At 39.4% G+C, this 20,457-nt stretch overlaps 1 protein-coding gene across 6 annotated transcripts in view; it reads right to left on the reverse strand.

Annotated features, from left to right (window-relative positions):
• Positions 1-269: 269 nt before the first annotated feature.
• Positions 270-20,457, reverse strand: part of LOC149842770 (uncharacterized) — a 134,259-nt gene continuing 114,071 nt past the window's right edge. For 2 of the 6 annotated variants that reach the window (XM_089999420.1, XM_089999421.1), the window contains exons 10-15: positions 3,508-3,559; positions 2,902-2,976; positions 1,050-1,097; positions 886-921; positions 737-811; positions 270-599 (exon numbers count right to left, since the gene is read on the reverse strand). In XM_089999420.1, the coding sequence (XP_089855546.1) occupies positions 525-599; positions 737-811; positions 886-921; positions 1,050-1,097; positions 2,902-2,976; positions 3,508-3,559 (361 nt within the window). In that variant the 3' untranslated portion in view covers positions 270-524. Of the gene's footprint in view, positions 600-736; positions 922-1,049; positions 1,098-2,901; positions 2,977-3,507; positions 3,560-20,457 lie in introns of all 6 variants that reach the window. The other 4 variants (XM_089999419.1, XM_089999418.1, XR_016430811.1 and 1 more) reach the window with 3 other exon arrangements.

A 20,457-nucleotide genomic window follows, 5' to 3' on the forward strand; every position in this document is an offset into this window, starting at 1 on the left:
ACTTCCAAACGTGCCCTAAGAGAAATCAAAGTGGCTAAATGGGAAAATTACACGCTGAAAAATCAGTTTTCCCAAAATTTTGTTTGCCTTTGCCAAGGTGTAACTTTGACAACTGTGACCTAACCATCCAGCTATTTATCTATTCACGCATTAAAAAAAATGTTTGCTTAATTTGTAAATCCTATGATAAGTCGTCCTGCCACGTTGTCATTGGGAAAGCTGAAATATTCCAGAACAAGCATACGCACGCACACATTATAGTTTGCTAACTAAAGAATTGCAGTAGCATCATTTCTGTTATAATGGACTATAGTGCTACAACTGCAGAAATATGGCCATAGCCACTGATTGATCCATTACAAATTAAATAACAATTTATCAGGACCCAGGAACTGAGCTCCAAAGGAAAAGATAAAAAACAAGCCCAGGAGAGATGGATCCACAATATGAAGAAGTTGGGGCTATCAGAATCTGCTCAGAAAACGAAATCTTCCTCTTCGCACAATGATCCAACTTATTTCTATCTAAACATATGTTTCGCTCTCAAGCCCTGATGGTTCCGCCACAGGTGGTATAGAATCTACCTTGTACCGCAATGTCTAAAGAGAGCATGGCACACGCACACCCAAAAAAAGAGGTCAGAATAATCCAGCCCAGTTATGAAACACGCACAACAGGTTGAAAGCTTAACATGGACGTCTTAATTGCAAAGCACGCCTTGTGAACTGATATGTACCTTCTTGAAGAACGTTGAATAGGAATTATCCCAGATGAGTTTGTATGACCCAGCAAGGCACGTGCAGAAGTTTCCCTGGGACAATCAGCCTCTAAATATATTCTCCAGCAGAAAAAAAAAATCACACAACAAAACTGATGGGAATTTACCTGGTCGGAATCGTACCGCCTATATGGCAAGATCATCTGCAAATAACAGCTTCATTCAGAGAAACAAACAAGGAGAAAAAAGAAATGAAAGATTAAAGTCTTTAGGCATAATATCCTCTCTGGCTTAACAACTGAAGGAAATTTTCATGGTTATGAGAACTCACTGTCACTTCACCTGTAGAACTTCTATACTCCACACTGAATCCTATATCCTGCCCAAGAAAAGGTAGATGGCTGTTCTTTCAAAACAAGCTAATATATGATGACTATCATGAAGTTTGGCATGATATCATGAAATTTGGCATGAGCATGAACTATTTGCATGTCAATTGCAGAAGATATGTCTCAATAAACTTCCAGTTTATGCACATCCAGATGGAAATTCCAGACCAACAAAACAAACATTTTTCATATCGATGTCTGTGTCTACAAAATGATGATGAACCAAAATTATGCAATATGGAATATCCCAATAGCACTGAGACACTTGTTACACTCAAAATAATAAAACCATAGTTCTAAATCATGTAATCTATAGATGGATAAGCCAAAACGATACCATAGCCACATGATAATTCAAGCTTCCCTAGTTTGGATTACAATATGTAAAAAGCAATGCTCATTTCTTTTCGAATAAAATATTTGAGTAGCTTCTCAAGTACACCTTGTGAATGCTGGATCTGGTTCATCTCATCGATGGCTACAGGTACACAGATTTATTCTTCATTCATTACCAATCCTCAAATACCATCTCATACAATCCTTTCAAGGTGTACTATTGTTCAATCGCTGATGCCTTTATGTTTTTGACATTGGCCTTAATTATGAACAACTGAACAGTTCTTTCATCTGAATAATCTCTCTATAAGCTAATTATGGTGCAAATCAATCAGGTCCTGACATGAATGCTTCGTCAACTGTTAGTTTTATTGTAATTGAATTAACTTCCAAACATAAGGGAGCCACCTGCTTCTGCAAAGGACCTTAACTTTATCATGATCTTATAGGGGACTGATGGAAGAGATGTAATAGAGGATGAATTGCAATTACCTACCTAAACGAATGCTGATCGTAACAAAGGATTTAACTACAAAATTTGAAGACCATCAAAATATGTGGAAAGTGTAGCTAACAGATAAGTGATGCAGGACTAGATGAAGTTGAAACATGTATGAATGCATGTGAGCATGACACCAACACATCAAATGCAGTTGCAGCCGTGATACACCATTTTAGAAAGAAATTTTTTAGTGAATGTGCATCACCAGAACAGAAGCAGAGCACTAGTATTGGAAAAAATAAGATTTTGGTGCTTCTGGAAAAATTAGAATCTGGTTTCACAAATCAATTCTGAGGAGGATCATGAGGTAATTGTGGAAGTGTTAACAATTGATATATGAAACCAAGGGAAATTATACAAAACAGAAGTAAATAGCAAAGACAAGGTGGACCTCTGCCTATTGCCAATAAACTGATCGGATTGCCTAAATTTCTGGATGAGTCACTGCATCCAAAAACCTCACTAAGCCTCTTGAGTGGTCGAATCCAATGGCATCAAATGTTGCATGTTATAACTGACTTGATGGTTTAGGCCACAACAGAACATAACTATCTGTCTCATGAATATTACAACCAACAGAAAGCACAACCTATTGAAATTTGGTCCACCTAATTTAAGTAGTCACTTCCTAGTTGTACACAGTGCAACAATTGTGATTTATGTTACACATACCTTTTTCCAGATAAGACTCTTAGTTTTAGCTGAACATGCTTTAGAACCACAGAAGATGCATAATACATATATGTGAAAACTCCATATATAAAAATTGTACCCTACACATCTATCTCCATTCACTAACAAAAATGTTTAACAAAGGAGCAGAACCATTTCAACACTTGTATTATGCCAAACAAAAGTAAGTCTAAAAGGAACCACAAGCCATACATTTTTCCCAAAAGAAGAACCAAGTCCTAAGCTCAAGCCTGAAATCATTTTTCAAGGTTTTGAAATGATACCATGTTAATCTTTCCTTGAATCAATGAGAACTCCCAAGCAATGTAGGATCTTACAGAGTCAACGGTCAATAAGATCTGAAACAGAGGAAATTCATAGCCACTGTAAGCAAGGAGCAAACAATTCCACTCAACTTAAATATAGCTTTAGATCACAAGTGTAATAACCAACAATTGTGTAGGCAGGCTCACGTTACCAGTGAAAATTTTAATGATTTCAATTTTAATCCTCAAAAGTAATTCTTATGTCAAAACAGGTAAAACCAGCAAAAGGATAAGTGTTGACTTATTTTAATTTTTTATTGTATACAAAAAACACCATCAAAGATGTACCAATACTGCAATCTCAATATAGATATGCTAACTGCCTTTTGTTAACAACCTTTAAGTTCTCACTATTTTGAAACCTGAACTAGAAGGCACAAGAAACACTTTGAATAGAGTAGACATGGATGAAGCTAACAATTTAAAAAAAAAATCTGTCAGAAGCACATGCTTCATTTGCATAGGAAAGTCACAGACCAAAATACTTGCTCAAATAAAACTGAATACAGGAATGTAAGGTAGTTATATTTACGAATAAAAAGATCAATTACTTCAGGAGCAGACCTCATAAGTTTTTCCTGCAGGAATTATCATTTCCTTGAAGTCATCATTCCTCCTGTAAAAGAATCAACATGATTTCAATAAAAGACAGTACATTTGCAGTCAAGCTGACATGTTTAGTAGTTCATAAACATGATGGTTCTTCATACTGTACCATAACTCAAAGAATACAACCATACACAATCTATGACATTCTTATGGTTGAAAAAGTAGTGTTTTGTATATTACATATGTCATACCGAATGTACCATGTATTCTGGGTCTGGACATTATACCGGGTCTGGATATTATACCAGACCCGGCCCCATATTGTATATCAAAACATTATAAATACATGTTCTAGGTCACAATTTCATTATTGAAACCGTGACAGCCGCAGCCCCTCTTCTCCTCTTCTTTTCTCTTTCTCACCAAAACAGATTCTAGTGAAGAATCTCACATGGTATCAGAGCCGAGATCCACCTAGGGTTTGAAGCGGCTTCTCTGTTTCAATCAAGAGAGGTTCGAGGTTCCTTATTTCTTCCATCTCTTCTTTTCGTAAGTCTTATTTTTTTTCTGTCTGGAGGAATCACGTCTCATGTGAATCCCTAAAACCATCTTATTTCTTATTCTTGTCTAGAAGGATCACGTTTCACGTGAATCCCTAGTTTCACGTGAATCCCTAAAATTGACCCATCTTCTTCTTCGTCTGGAATATTCAGATCTGGTCGTGCTTCTGCACTAGATCTGAAATACTCCACCTCTGTGCATTCTCATTTTTTCACTTGAACCGAAATATTCAGATCTGAGCGTGAAGTTGCATCAGATCTGAAATATTAAGTTTCTTTTTTTTTACTGTCCAGACTTGATATTTACATCAGATTTCAATTTGAGTCTAATCTATCAAGCGTCTACACTCTATAGTATATTTCTTCTTGTTGTCGCATCTGATATTCATATAGCATTATATTCAACGTGTGTTGTCTGAAAACACAATCAGTTTCAAATTCTGTTCAACGTGTGTTGTTCAGAACTTCTTATTGCGTCAATCACAAACCTTATAAATATAACAAGAGAAAGGAAAATTTTAGATCTGGTTCTCCTTTTGAATCTGAAAGTTTCTGATCGCTAGTTTCTTGAAGGTTGCTCAGCTTCAAAAAAAAAAGGCCGACCAGCAAACTTCTCTGGCAGTAGACTGGGCACTTCGTGAATATCTTTGTTAAAATTTCTTATTTCTTTTTCATCATGGATTCTCATTCTTTTCAATCGAGTCTTCCTTCGAGTTTCCTCAATCAGCTTGTTTCTGAAAAGTTAACCACCTCAAACTTCTTGATTTGGAAGAGACAAATCATTCCTTTTATAAAGAGCCAAGGTCTCTTAGGTCATCTGGATGGAACCACTCCAGCCCCGCTAGAATTTGTTATAAGAAAAGAGAAAGATGATAAAGGGGCAACTTCAATTGTGTATGTCAAAAATACAGAATATCTCAACTGGGAAAGGAAAGACCAATCAGTAGTTGCATACATTACCTCTACATTGTCTCAAAAGGTTCTTATTGCAATCCCTGACAATTGTACAACCATGCAACTTTAGGAGAGATTGGTTCAGACGTATTTACAAGTTTCACAGGCGAGGATGGTTTTTCTCAAGAGGGAATTCCAGGTGGGTGTTGTGAAAAGACTTCATGACCATTATAGAATATGTAAACAAGATGAAGACTATAATGGACCAATTTGCAGTTATAGGATATGCAGTGAGCGACAGTGATATGGTGCAACAAACTCTGAGTGGACTGAGATCCGATTATAATATGATTGTCACTTCACTATTGTGCTTGCCTGCTCTTCCTACTTTTGATGAGTTGCGGGCTAAATTAATTCAGTATGAAATGATTCTGAAAGGATTTTCTGAAGAAAACCACGCTCATACAAATTCTCAAGAAGTTTTTGCCACAGGGGTGACTTATGGTCGAGGACGGGGACGAGTGGGACAAGGGCGAAATGGACATGGAGGACGTGGATTGCTTTCCACTCCAAATATGTCAACCCATGTTGAGGGACAAAGATCTATCCCACTTGCTTTCTTTGTAACAAAAGAGGGCATATCAAGGCGAATTGTTGGCACAATCCTGAAAATAAAGGAAAGCCTCCTCAGACAAAACCAAAAAGGAAGTCCAGCAGTATCAGGGACAGTGGAGAGATTAGAGATCTATTGATATCCGTCTTGTCAGAATTGAATTTAAAGCATAGTGACCAAAGAACTTGGTTTGTTGACTCAGGGGAAGCAACTCACATGACTGGTGATGCAGGTAAACTTTTTAAACATATTCCTTATTTTGGTAAAAGTAAGATTGTCACTGGAGATGGATCCTACCATCTTGTTTCTCACGTTGGAAAATCTGTCATTCCCATGTCACATTCTACCCTTGAACTTTCTGATGTCCTTCATGCTCCCAATATCAAGAAAATATTGTCTCTGTTTCTAAACTTGTTGATGATAATCATGCTTCAGTCGAATTCACTCACTTCTTTGTACAGGTCAAGGACCTTCGTACGAGAGAAATGTTCGCTGAAGGAAAGAGACAAGGCAATATGTATGTCTTTCAAGAAGCTCCATGTCATTCTGTTCGCTCTACTCATCTAGATTTGAAGTCTTCATTAGAGTCGTGTTCTTTCCCTTCAGCAAATGTTTTTAGTATTTCTGAATGTAATAAGCATTTCCTATGGCACAGTCGATTAGGACATTGTGGGAGTCATTTTATTGAGAAACTTGTTTTTAATAATCTCATTCCAAAAGAAAGTCTCAATGTGGATGAGAGAAGTCAAAAGTGTTCCAGTTGTCTTTTGTGTAAAAGTCATGTATTGCCTTTTCACTCTGTTAATAAGAGAGCCTCAAAGCCTTTTGAGATAATATATTCTGATGTATGGGGGCCTACCCCAGTTGCCTCTGGATCTGGAAGCAGATACTAAATTTTTGTTGATAGCTACTCTCAATACACCTGGATATATTTTATAAAAAATAAGTCAAAAGTTTTTCTTTTGTTTCAAAACTTTCTTTCCTTAGTAAAAAATCAATTCTCTGAGTCCATCCAATTTTTCCAATGTGATGGAGGAGGGGAGTTCTCATCTAGTGACTTTATTTCTTTTCTTCAAAATAATGGGATAGGAAGAAGGGTGTCATATCCACACACCTCAACAAAATGGGATTGCTGAGCGAAAACACAGGCATATCATTGAAAGTGCAATGAGTATGCTCCATGAGAGTAATCTTTTCATCAATCTGTGGACAGAAGCTTTACATTCTGCCGTACATGTGATAAATAGATTGCCTATGGTTGTTTTGGAAAATAAGTCTCTTTATTACTGTCTTTTTGGGGTTCATCCTAGTTATCATGATTTACATGCCTTCGGATGTGTTTGTTATGTGCACATTGATCGGTCCCTGAGAAACAAGTTTCAGGACAAGGCTCAGAAGTGTAGATTTGTGGGATATGCAGACGACTACAAAGGATATAAGTGTTATGATCCCACTAACAGACGTATCAGAATCTCAAGAAATGTTGTCTTTGATGAACAAAATTTTGATCACAAAGCTAGCACAGCGGATATGTCCTCTACCACAACTGAAGTTTATTATCCTTGGTTGAACTCAGAACTTTTTGCTAGTCCCAATGAAGTTTGTTCTCCAGATTGCGTGCAGCAGGAAGAAGAAATGGTTGAGACTATTGGTGCATCGAGATCACAGAATGAGGAAGAAGTACCATCATCGGTACCGGGCAAATACAAGGGCATTTCCTATACTAGACGAAGAACGATCACGTCAGACCTTTTAAATCACGTCCCAGCAACTGCACCTACTTCCTCTCATATTCTTGAGGTCAGAAGATCCAATTGCATGCGACATCCTATTGATAGGTGGGTCACCTATAACAACTTCTCCTTGGATTTTCAGCTCTTTTTAGCTGCCCTCAATAAGGAAGATGAACCTATTATGTATGTTGAAGTCAGCTAGGGAGACTGCCTGAAAACAAGAAAAGAAAAACAGAGAAGAGAGAGAAAGAGAAAAATCATCTATTGATAGTTAGGTCTAATCTCACTTAAATAGAGAGATTAGACACCTTATTTATAATAATGCCCTTGTCATATATGAGTAGTTACTAAACTACCCATATATGACGACTACTTCTTAACACTCCCCCTCAAGCTGGAGCATATATATCAATAATGCTCAGCTTGTCACAACATTTCGAAAAAATTGAACTCGCTAAAGGTTTTGTGAAGACATCAGCAATTTGGTTTTCTGAAGATATGTGCTTGGTGCAAATGTACCTAGTTTGAACCAGGTCACGTACATAGTGACAATCCACCTCAATATACTTTGTCCGTTCATAAAATACTGGGTTATTAGCAATATAGGTAGCAGCTCTATTATCACATATCATCTCCATAGGTAATGAGACTTTCACTTGAAGATCAATCAACACAGATTTAACCCGCATCATCTCAGCAGCAGTTTGAGCCATATCCCGATATTCTGACTCAGCGCTTGACCTGGCAACAACAGTTTATTTCTTACTTCTCCAAGTAACCAGATTCCCTCCAACAAACACACAGAATCCAGTTGTGGACTTTCTGTCAACGATCGACCCTGTATAATCTGCATCTGAATGGGCAGTAACATCTAAAGATAGGTTTTGTTTAAACCATAGTCCTTTACCAGGGGAGAACTTTAGATATTTGAGAATCATCATAGCAGCATCTCAGTGAGTCTTTGTAGGTTTGTCCATAAATTGACTTATCTTGCTCACTGCGAAAGATATGTCAGGTCTGGTCACAGTCACGTATAATAGCTTGCCAACCAAGGAGTGATAACGGCTACAGTCCACATACTCGGATTTTTCATCAAACAGATGAGACTTGGGATCCATAGGAATCTTTGCAGGTTTGGCACCTAACATCCCTGTCTCCTTCAGCAGATCCAAGACATATTTTCGCTGTGACAGAACTAGTCCATCTTTACTCCTTGCAACCTCCATTCCTAAGAAATATCTGAGTGGTCCCAGATCCTTAGTCACAAAGTGTTTCTGAAGATGGAGCTTTGTGTCAGAAATATCTTTTTCGCTACTTCCTGTGACTATAATGTCATCAACATATACTATCATGACCACAATCCCTGTGCCGGTCTTTTTAATTAGAAGAGAGTGATCTGAGGCAGAGCGGACAAACCCAAATGCTGACATGACCTCAGCCAGCTTGGAGAACCACACACGGGGACTATGTTTGAGACCATAGATTGCCTTGTTCAACTTGCACACCTTCGGACACTCCCCCAGAACTTCAAACCCCAGAGGTTGCTACATGTAAACTGTCTCCTCCAGGTCTACATATAGAAAGGCATTTTTCACATCAAACTGACATAGAGACCAACCATGGTGTACTGCGATGGACAAAACAAGACGAATAGTCCCAAGGCGAGAGACAAGAGAGAATGTTTCAAAGAAGTCCACCCCATAAATTTGAGTGTAGCCTTTCGCAACCAGGCGAGCTTTAAACCTTTCAATCGATCCATCTGAGTTATACTTAATGGTATAGACCCATTTACAACCAATAATATCAACCTCAGGAGGAGGATCAACTAAGTCCCATGTTCTTCGAGAAAGCAGTGCATCCATTTCATCCTACATGGCCTTCGCCCATTTGGGGTCTAGAAGAGTGTGATGGTGATTGAAAGGAACTGAGGTAGCAGATAATGCTAATACAAAATTCTTCATATTTTCACTAAGTCTGGCCTCGGAAACAAACTGAGAAATAGGATGAAGTGTACATTGCCTTTTTCCTTTCTGAAGAGCAATAGGTAAATCACCATCAACAAGAGAATCGTCAGTAAGATCAGGAACACTCACCTCTGGAGAAGCTGATAGCACATGCATAGAGTTGGGTGGAGCTCGATGTGTGTACACCACAGGAGGATTTTTGTACCGAGACAGAGTCGGACTGGGAACAAGAGGCTCAACACGAACAGACTCTAATGGAAAAGGAGGAACAGGAAGAGGGAATGAATCACCTTGACTAGCATGTATTCTCGGAGAAGTACTAGAAAAATATGGGATAGACTCAAAAAATGAAACATTCCCACTGACATACTCTCTCTGGGATATGGGATCATAACAACGATATCATTTTTGGTGCTTAGGATACCCAACAAAAACACATTTTATAGATTGTGGTGACAATTTATCAAGGTTGAGACCAAGTTTATGAACAAAGCGCACACAACCAAACACCTTTGGAGAGATAGGGAAAAGAGGAGCTTCAGGTCTGAGAATTTGAATGGGAATACGATCCCCCACCGAGGTTGAAGGCAAACGGTTTATTAGGTATCCCGCAGTTAGAACTGCATCTCCCCATTAAGATGCAGACATATTAGACTGAATCATAAGGCAACGGGCAATATTTAGGATGTGTCTATGCTTGCGCTCCGCTACTCTATTCTGTTGCGAGGTATGAGGACAAGAAGTCTGAGGTTGGATCCCAAGATTTTTGTAAAATTGTAATAAGTCAAAGGATTTGAATTCAAGAGCATTGTGAGTGCGAACAACTTTGACACAAGAATTAAACTGAGTTTTTATTTCAATAATCAAGGATTTAAGAATAATGGGGGCTTCATGTCTATCTTTTAACAAGAATATTCATGATAATCTGGAAAAAACATCTACAATGACTAAATAATAACGACATTTAGAACGACTAAGAATTCTACTTGGACCCCAAACATCAACATGAAAAAGATCAAACAGATTTTGACTCAAAGGACTCTGACTAGACAGAAATGAACTCCTATGATGCTTCCAAAGCTGACATGCTTCACACAACAGAATAGTGGACGGCGAGATGTGAGGAATAACTCTACGCAATTTAAGCAACGAAAGATGACCAAGACGATGATGCCAAAGCAGCAGACTAGAAGATGACTCAACTGCGGAATGAATACAGCCAACTGGTTGGTGTAGATAATAGACTCCACCTTCCTCATAGCCTCCACCAATCGTCTTCCCCGTCAGCAAGTCCTGAAACGTGCAACAGGCAGGATAAAATATTACGCAACAATTCAATTCCTTTGCAACACGACTAACAGATAACAAATTTTGAGGGAATGAAGGAGCATGGAGAACATTTGATAACTGAAGAGTAGGGGAGATAGAGATATTTCCCTAGCCAACAATGGGAGAGGAACTCCCATCGGCAATAACAACATTTTTATGATTAGCAACACTATTCAACTTTGAAAAATCACATTCATTTCCACACAGATGGCTAGATGCCCCTGAATCAATAATCCGCATACTACTTTAGCAAGATAATTAATCACCTGCAGAGCATGCAATATCAGCCATGGTAGAACTAGATGGAATATGTGCCAACAAATCATCGTACTCAGCACGAGTGAGTGTAACCGAATCACTAGGAGGAACGGTGGGGGACTCGAGTTTGGCCACTTGTGTTGTAGGAACAACTTTAGCTGAAGATGCAGGAGGTCATCTATTCTTGTCAAAGCATCTATCTTCTAAATGCCCAAATCTTTCGCAGTAGGTACACTGGAGCTTGCCTCGTCCTCCCGGGCCTCGACCATGTCCACGACCTCGAGAACTAGGAAGAAAACCCCGACCTTGACCATAGGAAACAGACAGAGCAGAGGTTTGTGAGTCTGATTGAGATGAAGGAAGGGACATGGCAAGCCTGCTCAGTCGATTATATGCCTCAGCAAGAGTGGGAACATCTGAGCCTGTCAACATCTGAACTTTGGCAACTGAGAATTCAGTTGACAAGCCAGTCAGGAACCGTGCGACCATGGTATGCTCCTGGTGTAGTTTTTGTTTGTCACAATATAATGGTCTATGTGCATTTAGTCTCTCAAAAGTTGCCTTCACGGAGGCATAATACTGGGCTAGAGTTTGTTCTCCTTGCTGCAATTTATAGATCTCATGTTCTACTTGAAGAATACGACTAACATTGGTTTCTTGAGAATAAGTATCTTGTAAATTATCCCACATTTGTTTTGCAGATATGTAATAAATAAGCCCGTCGACTATGTGAGGTTGCACACTATTCATAATCCAAGACATAATAATATCATTGTCGTCTTCCCATGTAGCATATTTTCCAGTTTTTTCTGTAGGCTCATTTTCCAACAAAATATGTTTTCGTCGATGCCCTGAAATAGACATCAAGAACGTACGCGACCATCTAGCATAGTTAGTCTCATCTAACTTTAAAGATGATCCGTATGAAAAGGGATTTGCAAAGGCCTTATAATCGGACACACTTTCAGTCTTCATGTCTGACTTTTGCATATCAGCCATGAAACTACAACCACACGCAACTACCAACTGCTGAAAACTCAGGTCCGACGTGCGCACCAACTTCCAGTCTGACACTACCAGATTTTAATCATACTTATAAAATCCGATATATAAAAAAATATAATACGCTGTTCAGATCAGAAACTACTGTGCACACCAACTACCAACCAAAAAAAAAACTAATTCTATCAGATCTGAATCACCCTGATAAAATCTGAACTATTCACCTTAAAAGTTGCGACCAGATGTATACCACAAAAAAAAAAATATTCGACAACCTGCATACCACAACTGCATCTTCGAGCATTTTCGACATCAACGCAACCATCAACAGCCATACATGCTGCTACGCACCATTGACACAGTCAAGGTTTCCCTGTTGCTGCGTGCACATACCTGCCCCATCGACGACAACTTCAGCCGTAATAAAAGCTGGCTGCATCACCATCAATCGACCTCTTTTATTTCAGACCTCGTCTGTGGTCATGAGGCTGCTGTGAAACCCAGACCTGTCTTCCACACGGCGATCCAGTCACGGCAGAAGCATCGGCGACCTCAGCGATACTGCAATCGTTCGCATCACCTGCGCACGGAGGCGACCCCAACGATACTGCCAAGATGTCTTCAGGCAGCGACGTCTCACGGCGTGAACCTGCAGTCGTTCGCATCACCTGTGCACGGCGGCGACCCCAGCAATATCGCAGAGACGTCTTCAGGAGTGACGTCTCACGACGGTGGCTGAGCAGCGTCGCCGGCAACGTTAGGCACCCAGGTGGATGGCTCTGATACCATGTTGAAGTCGGCTAGGGAGACTACCTGAAAACAAGAAAAGAAAAACAGACAGAGAGAGAGAAAGAGAAAAATCGTCTATTGATAGTTAGGTTTAATCTCACTTAAATAGAGAGATTAGACACACCTTATTTACAATAATGCCCTTGTCACATATGAGTAGTTACTAAACTACCCATATGTGATGACTACTTAACAATGCACTATCAAGCAGCCACTTCTACCAAATGGGTAGAAACCATGAATGATGAAATGCAAGCCTTGCATGAATGTGGAACCTGGGAAATTGTTCCCAGACCACTTGACAAAAACATTGTCGGATGCAAATGGGTCTACAAAATAAAGTATAAACCGGATGGGACCATTTGAACGATACAAGGCAAGACTGGTGGCAAAAGGGTTCACCCAAGAGGCAGGGCAAGACTATGATGAGACCTTTAGCCTAGTGGTGAGAATGAAAACAATTCAAATTATTCTTTCGTTAGCTGTTGAACATGGATGGAAGCTGAGTCAACTTGATGTAAAAAATGTATTCTTGCATGGGGATTTGAAGGAGGAAGTTTACATGAAACAACCACCTGGATATCACGAGCAAGATTGTAAAACACATGTATGCAGGCTCAAAAGAGCTATCTATGGCCTAAAACAAGCATCTTGTTCTTGGTTTGACAGTTTCTCACTTGAGATTCAAAAGCATGGATTTTCACGCTCTCTACTGGATCTGTAACGACCCCAACTCCTACCTTTGAAAAATGCGGAATATTTTTTTTTCTAAGAGTCGCGGAAAACTTCCCAGAGACCTGGGGTCCCTACAGTTCCAATTTCAGTTGGATAACCACACACCACAAAGCAACTTACATTTATCAATCATAACCAATCCACTGAATTCTTTTATTAATGAATCAATAAGAGTAATATGTTCCATGTCAAAAGTGAAATATCAAATTTGCAGGAAATCAGAAGAACTAAAAGAAAATAACAGTAGAGTCACTCTATCCGTAAGTGAAGCCGTCTGAAACAAATGTGACCCTCGTATCCCTCAGAAGCGAGTCGACTTCACTGATCACCTGTGCCTGGGAAAAACCAATAAAATAAGAGGGTCAGAAATCCGAAGAATTCTGCGTACAAGTTTCCCTAATGAATCAAATAAGAAAAAGAGCATAAATAAGATCCATGTAATATTTTGAGGAATACGATTATGCTCAATTCCTAAGTCAATTAACCATTCATGCATAATTAAACATTTAACAGGAGGGAACACGAAATATGTAACATTGATCACAACTTAATCAATAAGGCAATTAAATGCAAAAGAGCTCAACATCATACAATGATCAACATAAACAACCAAGTGAACAGGTAAACATGCATGAACTAATGCATAGCAAGAATATGCATGATTTATGTGCAATGCATGAACCATTTATTATCTTCCATTTAAGTTTTTCTCTTTCCATATGCATGTCCTATTAAATGCACACAATCCTTAAGTTCCTCTTTTTAATTTATCATTGCCCGCGGATACACCAAACGGGTACAATCCCCGAGGTCAAGTAGGGTTCCCGGGGTAGCTTCACACACAATTTGTATTTTATTACCGGGTTCCAAACTTAGCCCTCGACCGATATCAGGAAACAACATCATCCATCGGAACCTTGAAAAACAGCATCCAAAGTCGGGGACACCAGAGAAAACAGCATCCACTGGCGCCACTTTCTTGGTATACCAAAACAAACTCACAGCTGTGACTAACACACCACTCCCGGGTAAAGTGGCGGATTCTCCCTAAAACCGTGGCCAGGAGAAGAACCTCAATATCGGGTTCAGGGGCAACAAAACGCACACGGAGTTTTTGTATCCTCACGGTTTCCCCTAAACCGCAATATCCAAGATTCTCACGCTAAAGCAGGGACATCAAGGAGAAAGTGAATTACACTGTTCTTTATTTTCTTTTATCTGGTTATTAATTCATTTCTTTTACATTTGCGAATTTACATGCAGAATTAATAACATAAGCTTGCACATCAGCATGCTAAGCTTTTCACGGGACCACAGCCCGTGACAACATAGAACAGTGCGGTAAAACAACAATATCACATTTGATTTGTTGCAATGCATCAAAATAACTAAAACGGAGAACAACTAGTTCTCGAGGCTCACCCAGCCCTGATGATCCAATTTGATCATCACTGCATTGATAAGCAAAAATCATAGAGAGTATGCCACTTATGCATTCTTTTCACATGTTTTTCAATGCACATACATCTATGACGAAATCAATAATATTTAAATGCATGAGCACGAGTTCCCACACCAACATGCAATGCATACTTTCATTCATTGCACAATTCCTGTCAAATGCATCATTCCAATTATAACATGTGAACGATCATGCAAAACTCATAAATTTCAGTGTGCGTATATGAACAATCGTGAAATCGACACTTTCACTGAAGCATGATCATCTAAGCATATGCACGTGAATAACTCATTCTTTCACAGGGGTACAATTGACTCCATTAACAATAGAGAGAATTCCAGAATTCAACATGCTCGAAGAAAACTTTTATTCGGCTCAATCGAGCCCAACAATTGTACCTGGAAAGCAACTAGTTACAAGTTAAGGAAATCTGAACTGATCCTGTAAGCATATAAAAAAAACAAAACCTGGATATTTCAACTGGTACAGACCCTGCTTGCAGCAACAATTTTGAATAAGTATCACACAACAAGTTCATTCACATAAGGAAAAGCACCCCTTTTGTATGCATATGATTAAGCCCAATACACTTAACATAATCTGAAATATTTGCAGGCATAGCCTAACCAATTCATTTTTCATAAACAGAGAATTTAGGTCTGTCCAATACCAAACTGCATATATATATATATATATATATATATATATATATATATATATATATATATATATATATATATGTTTTTTTTTAAGGGAGATTGCTCCAACACCCAGCTGACAAACAGTCGGCTGGGACTCGGCTCCAGCCCAGCTGACTCGGTCGGCTGAGCTTGGCAGTCATCATACACGCCCAGCTGGGCCAGTGAGCACCCTGCCAAGGCCTGGGAGAATGCTGCCCAGCTTGCACCAGTCCAACCGGGCTGGACTAGGCCTGACAGGGCCTAGCATGCCCCAACCAACCCACTCGGCTAGGCTGCCAGGTGTCCAGCTGGTACGAAGATGGGTCTGGTTCAGCCTGACCAGCATCCATCCTATGATGTTCAAGGAAGGGATTTAAGTTAACAACGAATAAGTATGAACCATACAGAAAAAAAAATGCTATATGTCTAGGGAAATAATGCAACTTAGCCTTTAATATTAATGTACAAAACAAGTTCAAGAACAGTAATGTGGCCCAACATATGTGTATGCCCAGTTTACATCCAAATCAAAATAGATCTCCGCAAAAGGAGAATGATTCTTGTAGATTCACAAACACTAGACTAAGTCCTTTGCCTATAGAATCTCATGAGAAAAATCATACAACATGCCAATTATGAAAATAATATAAATATATAATAAGACTCATCTTACAGCAATTTCTAGCGTACACAAATGAGAAACGCAGTTCTTGAATCAAATACATATTTGCATCAGATTAAGCATGCTTTTGCCAGGAGAAAAGGAGTTTAAAATCTGAAATACACATGTCCCGCATATATCAATATTACATAGGTTGATTTTGGGGAACCTAAATCAAATTCATTGTTTCCTTCTAACATATCATATAAATCAGATTTAGGCACTATTCAACATTTGAATCAAAAGAAAGAAAAACCCGTACGAGCTGAAATTCCCCTAGCTTACTGAACCCAAATCCCCCCTCGAGGAACAATGTGAAGATATGAGCATGGAAAAAACTCACCATTTAACCCCCCTGTGATTCAACCCACTTAAAGCCCAAAAGAGAAAAAAACAGGAATTTCAAGATGGTTTTTCCCCCAAAAGATTACATTGAAATCCAGTTCATACCCATTTTCTCACCCGATTTCAAAAGAGGAAGAGCCCGTACCTTTTTCGCTGGTTTTCCGGCAATCTTTCTGGCGATCGGAGGCTGGAGGCACGGTCGGCTGAGCTGCTCCTTGTTGCTGCCGTGACGGGGAGATCGCTGGAGGTCGGCAATGGTGGACGTGGGCTGCCGCAGCTCTCCGGCGACCTCCTCTCACCCAACTCGACAGAGAGAGCGATAGAGGGAGAGAGAGATCGAGGGAGAGAGAGATGAGGGAAGGGAGAAACGAGGGAGACGAGGGAAGAGACCCCCCCTTTCCACTCCCTTTTATCGACTGATCCCCCCCCCCCTTCCATGCCGAGATGGGTGTGGATCGGTTACGCCAGCCGACCCCCCCCCCCCCCCCCTTCCTTCCTTTCCTCTTTAGAAACAGCAGAATCGTGCCCTAGGCACGATTCTTGCTCTTCCCCACTTTTTAAAAAGACTGCAGCCCGATACAGGGTTTTAAAAACCCTATCGGGTTATGGATCCGGGTCGGGTCCGACCCGGGTCCAAAAGCTTTCCTACATTTAAATTAACTTTTATTATTTTTTTATTTTTTTTGTTACCTACCTGCCACAGGGGACATGACTCGGGTCTGAACCCAGGACCCGGTGCATGTTCACCTGATTACTAAGGTCCACAAGTTTGGACCCGCAACCCATTGCAAAGTGGATCCATGGGCTGGGTCCAAATGGATCCAGCTATGGATCCCTTGCATATTCTTATAAATCTTTTTATTGATTTATTAAATTACACATATATATATATATATATTTCAAATATGATATAATTTACATATGGATCCTTTATGGATCTTGGATCCGAAACTGGATCTAGGCCCAATTTGCATAATTTAACTTATTTTAAAATAAAAATTTCGGGTTTTACAGGATCACTCATTATTCATTTTTAGAAGGCAGAATGTGATCACCCTATTACTAATCTATGTGGATGATATTGTCATCACAGGAAATTCTGAAGATCACATCAAAGAAGTGAAAAATCTATTAGGTCAGAGGTTCAAAATGAAAGATCTTGATGCCTTGCATTATTTTCTTAAGGTAGAAGTCGATAGCCGAACTGATGGCTTGACTCTCACTCAGCACAAGTATACGATAGACATTCTCAGCAAGGCAGGTATGAAAATTGCAAACCTCTAGGAACTCCAAGTGTGCTCCACCAAAAACTAAGTACTCATGATGGAGACCTGTGTGAGGATCCCACCAGGTATCGCAGTCTAATAGGGATGTTACAGTATCTCACATTCACTCGACCTGATATTGTTTATTCAGTCAATCAAGTGTCTCAGTTTATGCATACACCACGTACTGGACATATGGAGGCAGTTAAGAGGATACTCAGATATCTGAAAGGAACAATTAGAGATGGGTTGATATATTCTCCAAAATCGTCTGGCAAGGATATGCGTAAGCTTAGTGCATATTGTGATGCAGACTGGGCAGGGGATCCAGATGAACGAAGGTCTATATCAGGATATTGTGTCTTCATTGGAAGAAACTTAGTCTCTTGGAGTAGTAGAAAACAAAAGGCTGTCGCTAGATCAAGCACTGAGGCCGAGTATAGATCCATGGCTGCCGCTACTACCGAAGTCACATGGGTCAGGCATTTACTAACTGAAGTGGGAGAAACGATCTCTCAGTCTACCTTGTTGTGTGATAATCAAAGTGCTCTCAACATGTCATTCAATCCAGTACATCACAGTCGCGCTAAGCATATTGAGATCAACCAGCATTTTGTAAGACAAAAAGTTAAAGAAAAAGAGATCGAGCCTGAATTTGTTAATACTGAAAGACAAGTTGCAGATATATTTACAAAGGGCTTAACAAAAGATCGTTTTTGGATGCTTAAAGGCAAGTTCATGGTTCAAAACCATGATCAACTTGAGGGGAGGTGAAAAAGTAGTGTTTTGTATATTACATATGTCATACCGAATGTACCACGTATTTTGTGTCTAGACATTATACCAGGTCTGAATATTATACCAGACTCGAACCCATATTGTATATCAAAACATTATAAATACATGTTCTAGGTCACGATTTCATTGAAATCGTGACAGCCGCAGCCCCTCTTCTCTTCTTTTCTCTTTCTCATAAAACAGATTCTAGTGAAGAATCTCACAATGGTATATGCTGAAGTCAAGAGGAAAGCACCCAGGAAGAAGAAGAGAGAATGTAGAGAGGAACACACAAAAGCTTCATTGGGTAAAACCAATTAGGGTTACAACATTTAAAAGAGGGGTCGACCCCCATAAAGAACACAAAAAGACAACCACTAAAGTGAATATGCTAGTTTACAAGAATACCCTTATATTAGAATTGTATGTACAAGACAATAAAAAGCCTCAACAGTATAAAATAAAATCATCAACGTTTACTTGACCATTATTTGCCTTAGCAAACTGCAATTCTGTATGAGACTTTGGCCAGCATGAATTATTTTTTGACATGCGAATCCAAACTAGTAAATGGCCACACAAGCATATTTAAAATGCAACTGAATAACTTTGGTCTTCCTCTAGATATGTAATGTTAATGATCTAATAGTGAAGTCCTATAATAGCAACGTAGAAATCTCAAGCTGGACGGACTAGAAATTTTACACATACAAAAGTATACATTGATTTATCATGTGAAGTATTCAACAAATTCATAGGGACCTCTCTTTAACAGAAAAAGGAATTTTGTAAGTGTCCGCTATCCGAAAAAAGAACCACTATTTGAAATGCAATAGGTGTAATAAAGAATGGTGATCTTGGTAATATCCACTACCTTTAAGAAAGCAAAGAATTTTATCAAGGAAAAGGCGAAAGCTATAGTAATGAGAAGTCATGTGGCAATGAGAAAGTCACTACTGCTACGCTACTTTGCATAAATCATCTGATCTATAATATCCACTACAAGTTGGGCACACTAACATCATACATATATACATAACTACACACACAGATGCTCACTGTCAAACAAGGTCTCAAACTAATGAATAGCTAGTGGTCAAGTCCGAACAACTTACTTTGGCAATATCCAAATAACATGATACGCTCGATTCTCGAACAAACATATGGGTTATTTGCAAAGTCGTCAGTCGAGGAAGCATGAGCGGGAAGCGAGGCACTTTCAAAATTTTAGGAAGCGGGAAGCGTGGGACGACTTAGAAGCAAACCAGGAATCGTCTCGAAGGCGACCAAAACCGGAAGCGACCTAGGAAGCGAGGGAGAAGCAAAAAAAGAGAAAAAAAATAAAAATACAAAAAAAAATGAAAAAAAGGGAGAAAGCGAGGGGAAAGCGATCTTCCCATTTTTTTGTGTGCTTCCCAGCACGTTTCGGAAGCACGACGTTTCGCGCTTCCCGTAACTCTGGTTATTGTATAGAAAGCATGGACTTGATCCCCATTGACTTGCTCAATAACTGGTCCTTTTACCTTGAGCGTCATAGTAATTTGGGCTCGGATGAAGCAATAAACAAAAAGGTGGTCACAATTCGAAGATGGATAACGTTAGCCATCAGCATGTCAAAAACTTGGCTTGAACACAATGACAAATATCTCTATGAAAAGCTGACATGTCTCATCTCAACAGAAAGTATCTTTATCATCCACTGAAGTCGAGTACCGTGCAATGGCTACAACAACATCAGAGATAGTTTGGTTCCGAAGATGAATTGAATACATGAGCATTGATCTTCAGACACCTTTCAGATTGTGTTGTGATAATAAGAGTGCAATATATGTTTCGAGTCATGATATTCAATCGTATTCTAGAAGAACTATTGAAAATCCTCCATGTGCACTTGATAG

The sequence above is a fragment of the Nuphar pumila genome, chromosome 3 (assembly GCF_984573655.1).
Source record: "Nuphar pumila chromosome 3, dmNupPumi1.hap1.1, whole genome shotgun sequence".
NCBI lineage: Eukaryota > Viridiplantae > Streptophyta > Magnoliopsida > Nymphaeales > Nymphaeaceae > Nuphar > Nuphar pumila.